Source organism: Stegostoma tigrinum, chromosome 4 (assembly GCF_030684315.1).
Source record: "Stegostoma tigrinum isolate sSteTig4 chromosome 4, sSteTig4.hap1, whole genome shotgun sequence".
Classification (NCBI taxonomy): Eukaryota; Metazoa; Chordata; class Chondrichthyes; order Orectolobiformes; family Stegostomatidae; genus Stegostoma; species Stegostoma tigrinum.
Window position 1 is genome coordinate 94,595,883 of NC_081357.1, and position 13,393 is coordinate 94,609,275.

The 13,393-nt window shown below is 43.4% G+C and overlaps 1 protein-coding gene across 2 annotated transcripts in view; it reads left to right on the forward strand.

Annotated features, from left to right (window-relative positions):
* The first annotated feature begins 3,260 nt into the window (after window positions 1-3,260).
* The window catches only part of spast (spastin), a 73,109-nt gene continuing 62,976 nt past the window's right edge, over window positions 3,261-13,393 (forward strand). For both annotated transcript variants that reach the window (XM_048531033.2, XM_048531034.2), the window contains exon 1: window positions 3,261-3,630. In XM_048531033.2, the coding sequence (XP_048386990.1) occupies window positions 3,309-3,630 (322 nt within the window). In that variant the 5' untranslated portion in view covers window positions 3,261-3,308. The remainder of the gene's footprint in view (window positions 3,631-13,393) is intronic.

The following is a 13,393-nucleotide window of genomic DNA, read 5'->3' on the forward strand; positions in this document are numbered from 1 at the left end:
ATATGAATGAAAGTCACATATTTTCTTCTCAAATAATTCAGTATCTGTTTGCTGATATGCCACAGACTAATTCAACTGGAATTAAACATCTATCAGGAAATTCAGATAGGACTGAATGTTAGATATACCGCTGTTTATTTAGAGTGTGTGATTTTTCAGAATAAACACTAGATAAAACAATAAGCAACCATTATGTCAATTTGATTGAATTAAACTCAAACTTCAAAACTGAAATTGGTAGATTTTGTAATCCAAGGATTTTTGTAATTCATATATAGATATCCAGTGATGTATATATGATATGTATAGATATATTAATATTGATATTCAAGATAATCCAAGGGTTACACTACCAGTTAAGGACAGAGTATGATCTAATTGAATGGCAAACTGAGCTTGAGTCATTTACTTCTATTCCAATGTTCTTTCCTAAGGAAGAATAGCATGGAACAAGGCCATTTGGCCTATTGTGCACGTATCAGAATTGTTCCTTGCATTATAACATTAGTTGATGTTTACTTTACTCTAGAGAGTAATAAGGAACTCAGATGAGGACAAGCAGAAACATTACTTGGCTTTTCAGGCATCTGCTATAGACTCAACACTTCCAAAGCATTTTTGAAGATTAAAGTCCTTCCACTGGGTCTAATCATTTGATGATGTGTTAGTGCAAACAGAGAATGATAATTCTGGATATGTGTGAAACAATTACTATGCTTAGCTTAATGGTCAGGTAGGGCCAGTTAGTTCAGTTAATTAGAGCATGATGTTTAATAATAGCAGCTGTGTGGGTTCAGTCCCCCTACTAAGTAAGGCCTGCATTTTCTACTATCTCAGTCTCTGAGTCGTGATTACCAACTTTTGGACATTGCATGAACGGGTAGAGTAATATAGCTGTGCAATATCAACTCTGATCAGTGTGATGGTGTAACTGGAAAGTTGTAAATCTAATTAGTGTGTTGAATCAGAAAATGGCTGAATTTAATGTTACAAAAGTAATTTAGATTGTTTTTCATTTGATTTTCTAAATACTGGCCACCATACATGCAGCTATGGTAATATGGTCATATGCATTTGGTATTTGAAAGAAAAGGGAGTTTAAACTGTTAATTGTTTTAAAGATGCAAATGATTAAATTTGAGCTTAACGACACATGCGTTGCACCAAACTTGGAAACATTAGCAGAGAGAAAGGAACCCAGCAAACCCAAGAATTATTTTGCATGATAGCTGAGTGTCAAACCCAGGAACAGCAGCTTGATCAAATATTCATGATAGTCCTTGACTGACAACATAGTTATTATGAGTCTGCAGCAACAATTTCCAAAATTTGGTTTGCAACCCCCAGTGAGTGCCATGTTGGTTCCGGATATTTGCGCACTGTGTCAGTCTAGGCGAGGTCAACAGTGATTGTGTGAGTGTTAGAAAATCTAGGTCATACAGCTGAACTAGGAAGGCTTCAGGCTTTACTGTATGTCTGTTACTTTCAGCTTGATGTATAAGATCTTTACCCTGCAATAATGATACTGCTTTGCACATACTGGCAATCTGGCCAGAAGGGTGGACTGTGAGGGACGGAGTGGGTGGGGAAAGTTGGTCTGGTATTGTGGAGGGGCAGGAAGTAACACTGGTTATAGTTTGTCGGGGAGGATAGAGGGGCTGATTGCAATGTGTGGGCTGGGGAAGAGGGCTGTTCACAGTGTGGGGGCCAAAGAAGAGGGGCTGATTACAGTACATAGATTGTTAAGTGCAGCTGGTTACAGTGTGCCAGGATAGAGACAGGAATGTGAGGGGTGAGGAGAGGCCCTGATTACTATGTCTTAGGGTGGGGGAACTGTTTGGCGTTTTGCTGAGTGTTCTGTCATTGGGCCAAATGGAAAGCTTGTCTGCCCCCTCCCTAAGTATATGTGATATCAATTTAGAAAGTATTTTAAGGCATAGATATTTTTAATCAAATGGTAACTGGGGTAATACTCAAATTTTCATGATTATATACTGAATATTATTATGCCACTTCCTTTGCTGATGTTTGTGGTAATATTAATTTTCAAAAAAGGGAATTGTTTTGAAAAATAGTTTGGGAAATTCTGGTCTTCATTTTCAATTTGTGGGCACAAACAGCAGTCTGAAGCCAGCATAGAAACTAAGCTCCATGCATTGCTTTTCCATGTATGAAATGAACAGACTTGTTTGTAAATAACTCAAGGAGAAAGATCTTTCATGTTTTAATATATCAATGACAAAACTGTTTGGAAATACTTTATATTATGTTTTGCATGGGATATTGACTTGCTAACCTTTTGTTAAATACTGGACTCAAAGCATTGGCTCTATTTCTCTCTGCATAGATGCTGCCGAACCTGCTGAGTTAATCCAGCATTTTTTCTGTTTGTTTCAAATTTCCAGCATCCTCAGTATTTTGCTTTTATTTGTTATACGCTCGTTCTTAGCTTCAGTCCGTCCCTTAATGACAGAGCTTGTACATTGAATCTATTAATGCGCTTGTGGGTTGGTTGATTGATCCCTGATTTATTTGAGCAATAGGCAGGAAAAATAGTGCAAGGCCCAGTTCAGAAAATGAACAGTGAATCCTTGAGAATCCTACTTTTAGATGTTTAGCTAATTATATGACATATCTCTGGAGCAGGTGGATCTCGAGTATGGGCATTCTGGCCCAGAGGAAGACACCTACTGCCGTAGCACAGTGCTGAATTTGTAGAATATTTCTTCAATACACAGTATTAATTTCTGTGCACTGTATTTAGCACCACTAAGAAATATAAATGCACGTCTTTTTTTCCTTTTACTTAACCCTACTCATCTATTCACACACTCAGTGTTTCGTATTTCTTTCTCTTCATTCTGCTTCATGCTTACAATTCAGTTGCTACCTGATCTTCAGTTGCTCTTTACCGAGTTCATTGTTTGTTTTCCTGCGTCGTTCGTCCCATTTTCTCTCCAAACTGGTTTTTTGATTGGCTGATAATCTGTTATCATCTTCACTGCTGAAGAAGGGAGGATGTTTGGTCTGGACGCCCGTCCCATCTGTTTCTGCACAGAGCTGCCTTACCCACCAATGGTTTGTTTTGATTGACTGGGAGGCTGCAGCCCTGGACTCTGATTGGTTCGTTACCGCACAGAGAAATCTCGGAACTTCGTGATTCTATTGGATAACTAGTGAAATACCCACCTTCTGATTGGATGGAGGCCCGGCTGTTAGCGCAGCTGATTGGAGGGTGCCTGGACAATGCGGAGTGGTCGGGACGCCTGCGCTATGCCCGTGGGTGATGGCGGACAGAGGGCGGGTGGATGAATTCTCCGGGTGGCCGAGGCAGAAAGAAAAAGGGTCCGGCGCGAGTATCGCCCGACGGCACCAGCGACAGACTCTCCCTCCACAAGCGGAACCTTTACTACTTTGCGTATCCTCTGGTCGCCGTTTTCAGCTTCCTGCGCTTCTTGGCCTTCCACCTTTGGCTCTTTTTCGCCTACGTCTGCCAGCGCCTGGCCGCGATGGCATCGCGCAAGGCAGCCCCGGCCGTCACCACGGCCGAACCCGAGCAGATCCGCCAGTCCCACAAACTCGCATTCGACTACATCTCCACTGCTCTCAAAATCGACGAGGACGACAAAGGTAAGGAGGTTCTCTGTACTTAAAGCGGGCTGGTCGGAGGAAGGCTTTTGTTGGACAGTTGCAGGGGTTGTTGGGTCAGCGCCCTGCCCCTTTGATCCAGGTGAGAAACCAACGGGTAGTGTTTATTTCCAATGTTAGTGTGCATCACATTGTAAATATCTGGCATTGTAATGTTTTATAATAGATTCTGTACTAGAATATTAAATTTATGTGATTCATTATGACATTATAGTGCAGCAAGTATTATATTTATAGTTAACATTGTAAAGAGCTGTTATTGCGCTGTATCTCGTATTGTGCATATTACCATGTTTTGATGTTGTAGAGTTACGTGATACTTTTGGCAGTACATGGTAATGTATTTCTTGCTTTACTGTCATGATGTAGTACTATATTGTATGCCTCTGTCATGTGATGTTGCATGATAATGTGAATGCTTTACTATGTTACATGGTGTTGCTTTGAAACGTGCTTGCATTGATCTGTGTGCTACACGATGGTGTAAGCCTTACAGCATTACAGAGCAAGGCACCAAGCGAAAGCATGATGTGTACGACTGATCTCAAGGAAAGTGACCCTCAATGAGCCAGTGAGTTCTGAGCTGCCGACTTCCCTTTTTACAACGTCCAGCCAAAGTCCAAGAACAGCAAGCTGAGTAGCCAATCGGATTGGGGAAAAAATATCAAATCAAAGCCAAAAACAAAATGGTGGTTTGCTTTATAACAACAGTTTTGCCATAAATTAAATAAGATTAGAAGATACATGCAGGATTAACATAGATACTGAACAATCATATTAAAAGATATTTTGTAAACTTCTTGTAAAAAAAATCATGGTAAAAAGCAAATGACACTTCAAACTTCTAAAACTATTCTTTCGGTACTGAGTTTATGCAGCAATATTTATGACTTCAGTACAAGTTAGCAGCACAATGACATTTCCTGCAACAAGATTGTGATTTGACAGTTCAGAGGGCTTTACGGTAGAATGGTACCTGTAATGTACAGAAACTTGTCAGATGACAAAAGCGAAATTAGGATTCATTTCCAGTTTTCATTGTCTCATCATAGACTAGGGTAGAACAAAAGTGTCCAAACATCTGGAGCATGTTTGCCTAGCATTTCAAAGCAATGGAAGAAAATGAGGATGAGATGTTGAAAACCTGGAGTTTAAGTTGGCGGACTGAGAGAGTTTGTACACTACAGTTGCTGCTCTGTGGTAGAGATAATGGGAACTGCAGAAGCCGGAAATCCGAGATAACAAAGTGTGAAACTGGATGAACGCAGCAGGCTAAGGAGCATAAAAGCTTTTGACTTTCGGGTGTAGACCCATCAGGGGAGGGGGGAGAGGATTCTGAAATAAATGGGGAGAGGGGGAGGTGGACAGAGGAGAAGATGGTTGGAGAGGAGACAGACAAGTTAAAGGGGTGGGGATGGAGCCTGTAGAGGTGAGTACAGGTGGGAGGTAGGGAGGGGATAGGTCAGTCTGGGGAGGGTGGACAGATCAAGGGGCGGGATGAGGTTAGTAGGTAGGGAATGGAGGTGTGGCTTGAGGTGGGAAGTGGGGACAAGTGAGAGGAGAGGCGAGGACGAACTAGGCTAGTATTGGGATGCAGTGGGAGAAGGGGAGATTTTGAAGCTTGTGAAGTCCACATTGATACCGTTGGGCTGCAGGGTTCCCAAGCGGAATATGAGTTGCTGTTCCTGCAACCTTCAGGTGGCATCGTTGTGGCACTGCAGGAGGCGCATGTCGTCTGTGGAATGGGAGGGGGAGTTGAAACGGTCCGCGACTGGGAGATGCAGTTGTTTATTGCGAACCGAGCATAGGTGCTCTGCAAAGCGGTCCCTAAGCCTCCGCTTGGTTTCACCGATGTAAAGGAAGCCACAACAAGTACAGCGGATACAGGTGCATGTCTGCTTGATGTGGAAAGTCATCTTGGGGCCTGGGATGGGGCTGAGGGAGGAGGTGTAGGGGCAGGGGCAAGTGTAGCACTTCTGCGGTTGCAGGGGAAAGTGCTGGGTGTGGTGAGGTTGGTGGGGAGTGTGGAGTGGACAAGGGAGTCACGGAGACAGTGGTCCCTCCGGAAAGCAGACAATAATGGGGATGGAAAAATGTCTTTGGTGCTGCTGGTCTGAATTGTTCAGCACATTCAATTAGAAACTGCATGGAGTAAATTCTGCATTAAAATGGAGAGAGATAACTTCAAAAGACAGTAAGTTCTTGTTTAAAATTAATTGTGTGGCTTTAGGTGTAATATTGAGTTGGATTCTATAAAGTCTTCAGGAAAAAACATTAACATTATACTCTGCAGGTTGAAATACTTTACATTGCTAGACTTGTGCATTTGTAAATGAAATAACTTCTCATATTTTTCAAACTTTTTTCTTATCATACCTCCTGCTCGCTGCTAATCATGCTGCTCAAACCTCTTGGTCAGTGCTGTTTCTTCACTTACCTGAGCCTCTAATGCTCCCCATCGTGTCTAAGTTTCTTCAGAGACAGTAGGAATTGCAGATGCTGGAGAATCTGAGGTAACAAGGTGCGGAGCTGGATGAACACAAGTAGACCTGAAGGGTCGAGGCCCGAAACGTCAACCTTCCTGCTCTGTTGCTTGGCCTGCTGTGTTCATCCAGCTCTACACCTTGTTATCTGTGTAAATTCCTTTTTGAGTTCTACCTGACAATGGAGTTTTTTTTTCCTTAATGCTCCAGCATGTCTCTTCCCATTCCTGAACACTTTCTGTGCCTGTGGCTTCTAGAGATGAGTGGCTCTTACAAGAGATTGGAAGATCAGTTAAAATAAAACATGGATTATACTCGCTCCAACTTGGCACATCTGTACCACTGTGGCCTGCAATTTTGCTTTTGCCCTGAATTGAATCTAGTTTTTGAATAAAAAATTACATTCAGGAGACAGAAGCAGTGAGAGGTGGGGTCAGGAAGGAGAAAAGCCACAAATCCAGGGTTGTGCAAGGAGAGAGGCTGCACGTCAGTGGCTTGAGGAGAGAGCATCCTTTTGTTGAAGGATCGGACGTAGAGATTGACCCCATGTCACAGGTTTGGGGAGGGGGTACAGACCACGAGTTGCAGAGTTTGTGCCTAAGAAGCTACTCCATTTTGGAGCCAATTGGTGTCTCAATTCACTGTGACCTCGAATATCATGATACTCAGTAAACTTGTTGCCTCCATTAACCTAGCTTTATTTTGGTTCAGCATTGAAAAATGGGGCAACATTAAACAAGGAATTACTGTATTTATTAGATGTAAATGTCAGCATATCCTGAGGTTGTTTAAAACTGTTGCTGTTAAGGTGTTGACTTGTGCTCCAGCTGCAAAAATGGATAATGGAGCCTACTGACTCAGTGCCTCAGCTTTGTAACATTTGTTTTGTCACTCAGAGCAATGGTTTAAATGTCTCCACCTTGTAAGCTGGCAAAACCTAATGGAAGCTGGTAAAGTTTGAATTGAATTTTTTTTTGTCTCTGTGCAGCTCATGACATGATATAAATGGACAAGCACTGCATTGTAGTTATTGGGCAGAGCTTAATCCTTAACGAATGCCAGAAATGGATGACCTGCTCAATTTTCACATTTCTGTACATGGGATTCCATTGCGTAAGTTGGTGCTAAATTCCCAGCATTGCAGTAGTATCTGCGCTTCAAAAGTACTTGATTAGCTTCACAGTAATTTAGGATATCCTTAGTTTGTGTGAGGAGCTGTAGCAATCGATGCCCTCCTCTTGTCCATATCTTGCATGTTAATTACTGTAATTGGTTAGTTCTGCTCTTTCACTTACCAAAGATAATAATGAAATTGGTGTTAGTTTACCTACATTTTCTAACTGGTATAGTACCAGGGAATTTTGCCAGAACTTGGACTATGCAGCAGTTCGGTTTTATGTTGAACCCTATGCTTTCTGTTACAAGTTCTTTTGGTTTTTAAAATGTGGAATAACTGCAGATGCTGTAAATCAGGAACAAAAACAAACCTGTTGAAAAAGCTCAGCAGGTCTGGCAGCATCTGTGGAGGGAAAAACAGTTAACGTTTCAGGTCTGGTGACCCTTCCTCAGAACTTCCTTATTCCACATTTTTAGTTTATTTTATCAACCTGTTCAAACATGCTACGTTGTACACATCTGGAGCAGGTGGGGCTTGAAACAAAACGTTCTGGCCCAGAAATAAACCCATTATCACTGTGCCCCAAGAGTCCTCTTATTTGTGTTTATTATGAAAACATTTTTTGTAAATTTCAAATGTAACAACATTTTCCTGTCAGTGCCACGTTATTTTGAAAAATGCATTTAGAGCATGAGGCATTCACAAGTATTTTCTTATTTCAGTTGTCATAAGAATCTATAATAGCTTTGGGGAATCTTTTTACATGAAGATGAACGGATACTGAGGTAATAGCATGTTGCTTGCTTTGAGGAAAACTTGAATTATGTTTTTTTGGGAGCAATTGTCATATGGAAATATTTAAAATTGAGAGAATGGATAGGCTTGATGGCAGGTTATTTCAAATAGTTGAGAGAGTGATATATTTAGAAGGCAGGAATAATGTCTTCAGGCAGACTTAAGGCTTTGTGGTGGCCTTTTTAAAAAATGTATAATTGAGACAAGTTTTTAATGTTGAACAGTAGAACAAAGGAAAATATATTTTGAGGCATGTGGGGACAGCGTGTAGCTATGTTTTTAGATGATTTGCTTTTCAAAAGTAATGGCCTGGCAGCCCCAGATTACATCTGAGTGGACTTGTCTAGACTTTCCATGTCTCCAAGATCATAGACAGGTATGTGATTGGTGAGAGAATGCCAGATTTTGACTGCAGTGACAGTGAAGGAATCATGATTTATATTTCCAAGCCAGGATGGTGAGTAGCTTGGAGGGAGACTTGGTGTTTTGGTGATGTTCCCATATATCTGCTGTCTTTTTCCTTCCAGATGGAAGTGCTTATGAGTTTGGAAAGCTCTGTGTAAGTTTCTTTGAATTTCTGCAGTACATCTTGTCGATTATACATGCTGTTAGTGGAGTGACTGAATGTTGTGCCAATCAAGCAGGAGGCTTTGGCCTGTATGGTGTCAAGCTTTTTGGTGTCCTTGGAGTAGCACTTATCCAGGCAAATGGGAAGTTTTCCATCACTATTCAGACTTGTGCCTTGTAGATGGCAGGCTTTGGGGACTTGGGTGGTGAGGCATTCACTGTAACATTTGTAGCCTCTGACCTGCTGTTGTAGCCACTGTAGTTATATGGTGGATCCAGTTGAGTTTCTCCTCCTTTGATCACCCCCACGATGTTGATATTTCTGTTTCAATGATGGTAATGTCTTTGAATCTTGGAGTAGTGATTAAATTCTCTTATTCTTCCACTATCAGTCACACAGTAGCTACCAATGTACATCATCTGGAATCTATACTGCAGTAATGAGCCAGTACTCCTTCATAGCCCCTTATAAGTCGCACACCATTCTTATGTAGAAATATATTGTTACTTAATTATCCCAGATCCTTTGTTGCTGTTGACCATGGCTGAGGTAATTACCCATGGCCAAATATTATTATGGTATAAACTGCTGATTGAATGTGAGGCATTGTGGGATCTGATCAATTTGATCACATTCCTGTAATTATTCAGTTACTGCAGCCACAGACCTTAAGTTTACTCATGAGCTTGCCGTTTCATTGCACAAGCAACCACATTGAGTAAATGACTGCTAGAAGAAACAAGCCAGGCATATGGCTGAGATAAGGAAATTCTGAGCATGTTATTCATTGTGAAGGCACAGGGGCAATTGATAAGATGTCTGGTAAATATCATGATGCAACATTGTCCACAAGCTGATCATGCAGCCATATGGTACCTGATTACTAATTTGATTGGGCGTGTATGTAATCAGTTAAGACTGTGCTTGGTTTGACTGCAGCCAGAATAGGCTAAAATATAAGATGTGTACGATTTCCTTTATTCAATGGAGAAGCGCATAGTGAGCCCAGTGACTTGCTCTGCACCAGTGTGAAATAAACCATTTGATGATTGGAATGGACTTGGGTGCTGAGTGATCTCTTTTACCAAAGAATGACTTAACACTTTTAAATCCTGGAACCTCCTCCTTTAATGGTAATGTGCATTCCCCATCACCAAATGGACTGAGGCAGTTTTGAGATGGCAGTTAACCATAACTTTCTCAAGGGTAAATAGGAATGGGAAATTAATGAAAACACTTGTAGTGATCTGCACGTTCCATGAGCAAATTTTAGAATTATTTGCTTTGACTCTGTGTGCATGTTCCTAGACCTTGACCAACATATGGTCTAATGAATTGAAGCTGATTCCATTGGGACTTCATGTTCAGAGCTGCAGTCATAATACAAGATGGAACGTTTAGAGGTTTGGCTGCCTCAGACCACTCTATTTATGAAGTTCTCATGTTTTGAACACTGCTGTGTTGCTATGTCATTCATTTTATGAATGAGAAGAGGGATATAGATCAAAAGTGTTAAAGGTTGCATATAATCTCAAGCGACTTGAAGATCGGCTGTGGTCCTTTTTCTGTCTTCACTCCAGCATTGTTTACATCTTGACATTTTAAACTTTCTTGCCAGTAATTTTGTTTTGTGTGTAACATCAAGCATCACAGGCCACATACAGCCATTAGTGTTCCAGTTAATTTATATACATCTTGTGGAGGTGCTGGTATTGGATTGGGGTGGACTAAGTCAGTAGTTGTACAACACCAAATTATAGCCCATCAAGCTTATTTGAAGGCATGAGTGTTTGGAGCACTACTCCTTTATCAGGTGAAGTCACCTTTGCCAGGTGAAGTCTTGACTGGCCCAGGAGCAGCGCTGCACAAGCTTCTGACTTCAAATAAACCTTTTGGACTATGACTTACACAGTCAGAAATCACATGACACACAATGTATCAACCTGAAAGTTATAAATATAAGAGAACACTGAAGCTGGATGAATACAGAGGTCAAGCATCATCAGAGGAGCAGGAAAGTTTGTTTTGGGTTGAGACCCTTCTTCAGAAATGGGGGAGGGGAAGGAGATTCTGAAATAAATGGGGAGGCGGAGAGAAGATGGGGTGAGAGGAGACAGACAGGTCAAAGACATAGGGTTCGAGCCAGTGAATGTGGGTGGGGAATTAAGGAGGGGATAGGTTGGTCCAAGGAGGACGGACAGGTCAAGGAGGTGGGATGAGGTTAGTGGGTGGGGCTTGAGGCGGGGACTAGCTGGGCTGGCTTTGGGATGTGGTTGGGGGAGGGGAGATTTTGCAGCTTGAAGTCCATATTGATACCCTTGGGCTGCAGGGTTCCCAAGTGGAATATGAGCTGCTGCTCCTGCATCTTTCAAGTGGCATCATCATGGCAAGGCAGGAGGCCCAGGATGGGCATGTCATCTGGGGAGTGGGGTTGGGGGGGGGGGGGGTAGTTGAAATGGTTTGCGACTGGGAGATGTAGTTGTTTGTTGCGAACTGGGTGGAGGTGTTCCACAAAGCAGTTCCCAAATCTCTGCTTGGCTTCCCCGATGTAGAGGAGGCCACAACAGGAACAGTGGATACAGTATATCACATTAACAGATGTGCAGTCGAGCATCTGTTTGTGGAAGGTCATCTTGGGGCCTGGGATGTGGGGGGGGGGGGGGGAGGAAAGAGGGTGCGGGGGAGAGGTATGGGGGTAGATGTAGCACTTGCTTCGGTTGCAGGGAAAAGTGCCGGGGGTGGTGGGGCTGCAGGGGAGTGTGGAGCGGACAAGAGAGTCATGGAGAGTCCTTCCAGAAAGCACAAGGGTGGGGAGGGGAAAAATGTCTTCGGTAGTGGGGTCAGATTGCAGATGGCGGAAATGTCAGAGGATGATGCGCTGGATTTGGAGGTTGGTGGGATAGTACGTGAGGACGCAGGGGATCCTGGTTTGGTTATTATTGCGGACAGTGGGTGTGAGGAGTGAGTTCCGGGAGACACGGTCAAGGGCCTTTTTGATCACTGGAGAGGAAGTTGCGGTTCTTGTGGGTGGGGGAGAGAACAAGTATATCTGGGATGTTTGGGAGTGGAATGCCTCATCTCGGGAGCAAATGCGGTGAAGGCAAAGGAATTGGGATTAGGGGCCTTTTTACAGGAAGGTGGGTGAGAGGAGGAATGTTCTAGGGTGTTGTGGGAGTTGGTAGGCTTAAAATGGATATCGGTTTCCAGGTGGATGCCAGAGATGGAGACAGAGGCCTCCAGGAATGGGAGAGAGGTGTCGGAGATGGTCCAGGTAAATTTAAGATTGGGGTGGAAGGTGTTAGTGAAGTGGATGAACTGTTCAAGCTCCTCGTGGGAACACGAGCGGCACTGAACAGTCATCAACGTAACGGGGAAAGGGCCAGTGTAGCTTTGGAAAATGGATTGTCCCATGTACCCTACAAAGAGGCAGTCATAACTTGGGCTCATGCAGGTACCCACGGCCACCCACTTTGTCTGTAGGAAGTGGGAGGAATTAAAGGAGAAGTTATTGAGGGTGAGGAAGAATTTGGCTCAGTGGATGAGGGTGTCAGTGGAGGGGCACTGGTTGGGCTTGCGGGACAGGAAGAAGTGGAGGGCCTTTAGGCCATCTGTGTGGGGAATGCAGGTGTATCGGGAATGGATGTCCACAGTAAAAATCAGGTGTTGGGGACCAGGGAATTGTATGTTCTGGAGGAGGTGGAGAGCGTGGGTGGTGTTACGGACGTAGGTAGGGAGTTCCTGGACCAAGGGGGAGAAAATGGAGCCCAGATAAGTGGAGATGAGTTCGGTAGGGCAGGAGCAGGCGGAGACAATGGATCAACCGGGGCAGTCAGGTTTGTGGATTTTTGGGAAGGTGGTAGAAGTGGGTGGTGTGGGGTTGGGGAACGATAAGGTTTGAAGCTGTGGGTGGGAGGTCACATGAGGTGATTAGGTTGTGGATGGTTAGGGAGATGATGGTTTGGTGCTCTGGGATGGGGCCATGATCTAGGGGGCGATAGGAGGAGGGGGTCAGAGATATGGTATCTGGCCTCAGCAATGTAGAGGTCAGTGCGCCATACTACTACTGCGCCTCCCTTGTCTGCGTGCTTTATGGTGAGGTTGGGATTGGAGCGGAGGGCTGCATGCTCTGTGGGGGAGAGGTTGAGGTGATCGATGTTTCGACAATCCAGCATTGGCGGTTCCTACTATCTCTAACAAGTTATAAAAATACTTCTGTTTTCTTTTGAGTGATGTATCCATCATACTTTTTAGTCATACTTTTCACCTCTCCAGACCAACACACTTTCTCTGAGATGCTCTTGAGAATAAGCAGCATAAATGGAGGCACCCAAGTCTCATGGGCCGATTGGTGAGGCACTGTGGAAGTTTGCTGTTTGGGTATCTTGTCCACTTGTGTGGACTCTTAGATTGGATCAGACCTTGCAGTCATTTGTGCACTTCGAGCCAGGAGGGGGCACGAGAAAGGCTTGGCGGAAGGAATCAGGGAAAACACAAAGGCATTTTACACTTATGTGAGGAATAAGAGAATGGTCAAAGAAAGAGTAGGGCCGATCAGGGATAGCATAGGGAACTTGTGTGTGTGGAGTCTGAGGAGGTAGGGGAAGCCCTTAATGAATTTTTTGCTTCTGTCTTTACGAAAGAAACGAACTTTGTAGTGAATGAAACCTTTGAAGAGCAGGTGTGCATGCTGGAATGGATAGAGATAGAGGAAGCTGATGTGCTGAAAATTTTGTCAAACATTAAGATTGACAAGTCGCCAGGCCCGGACCAGATTTGTCCTCG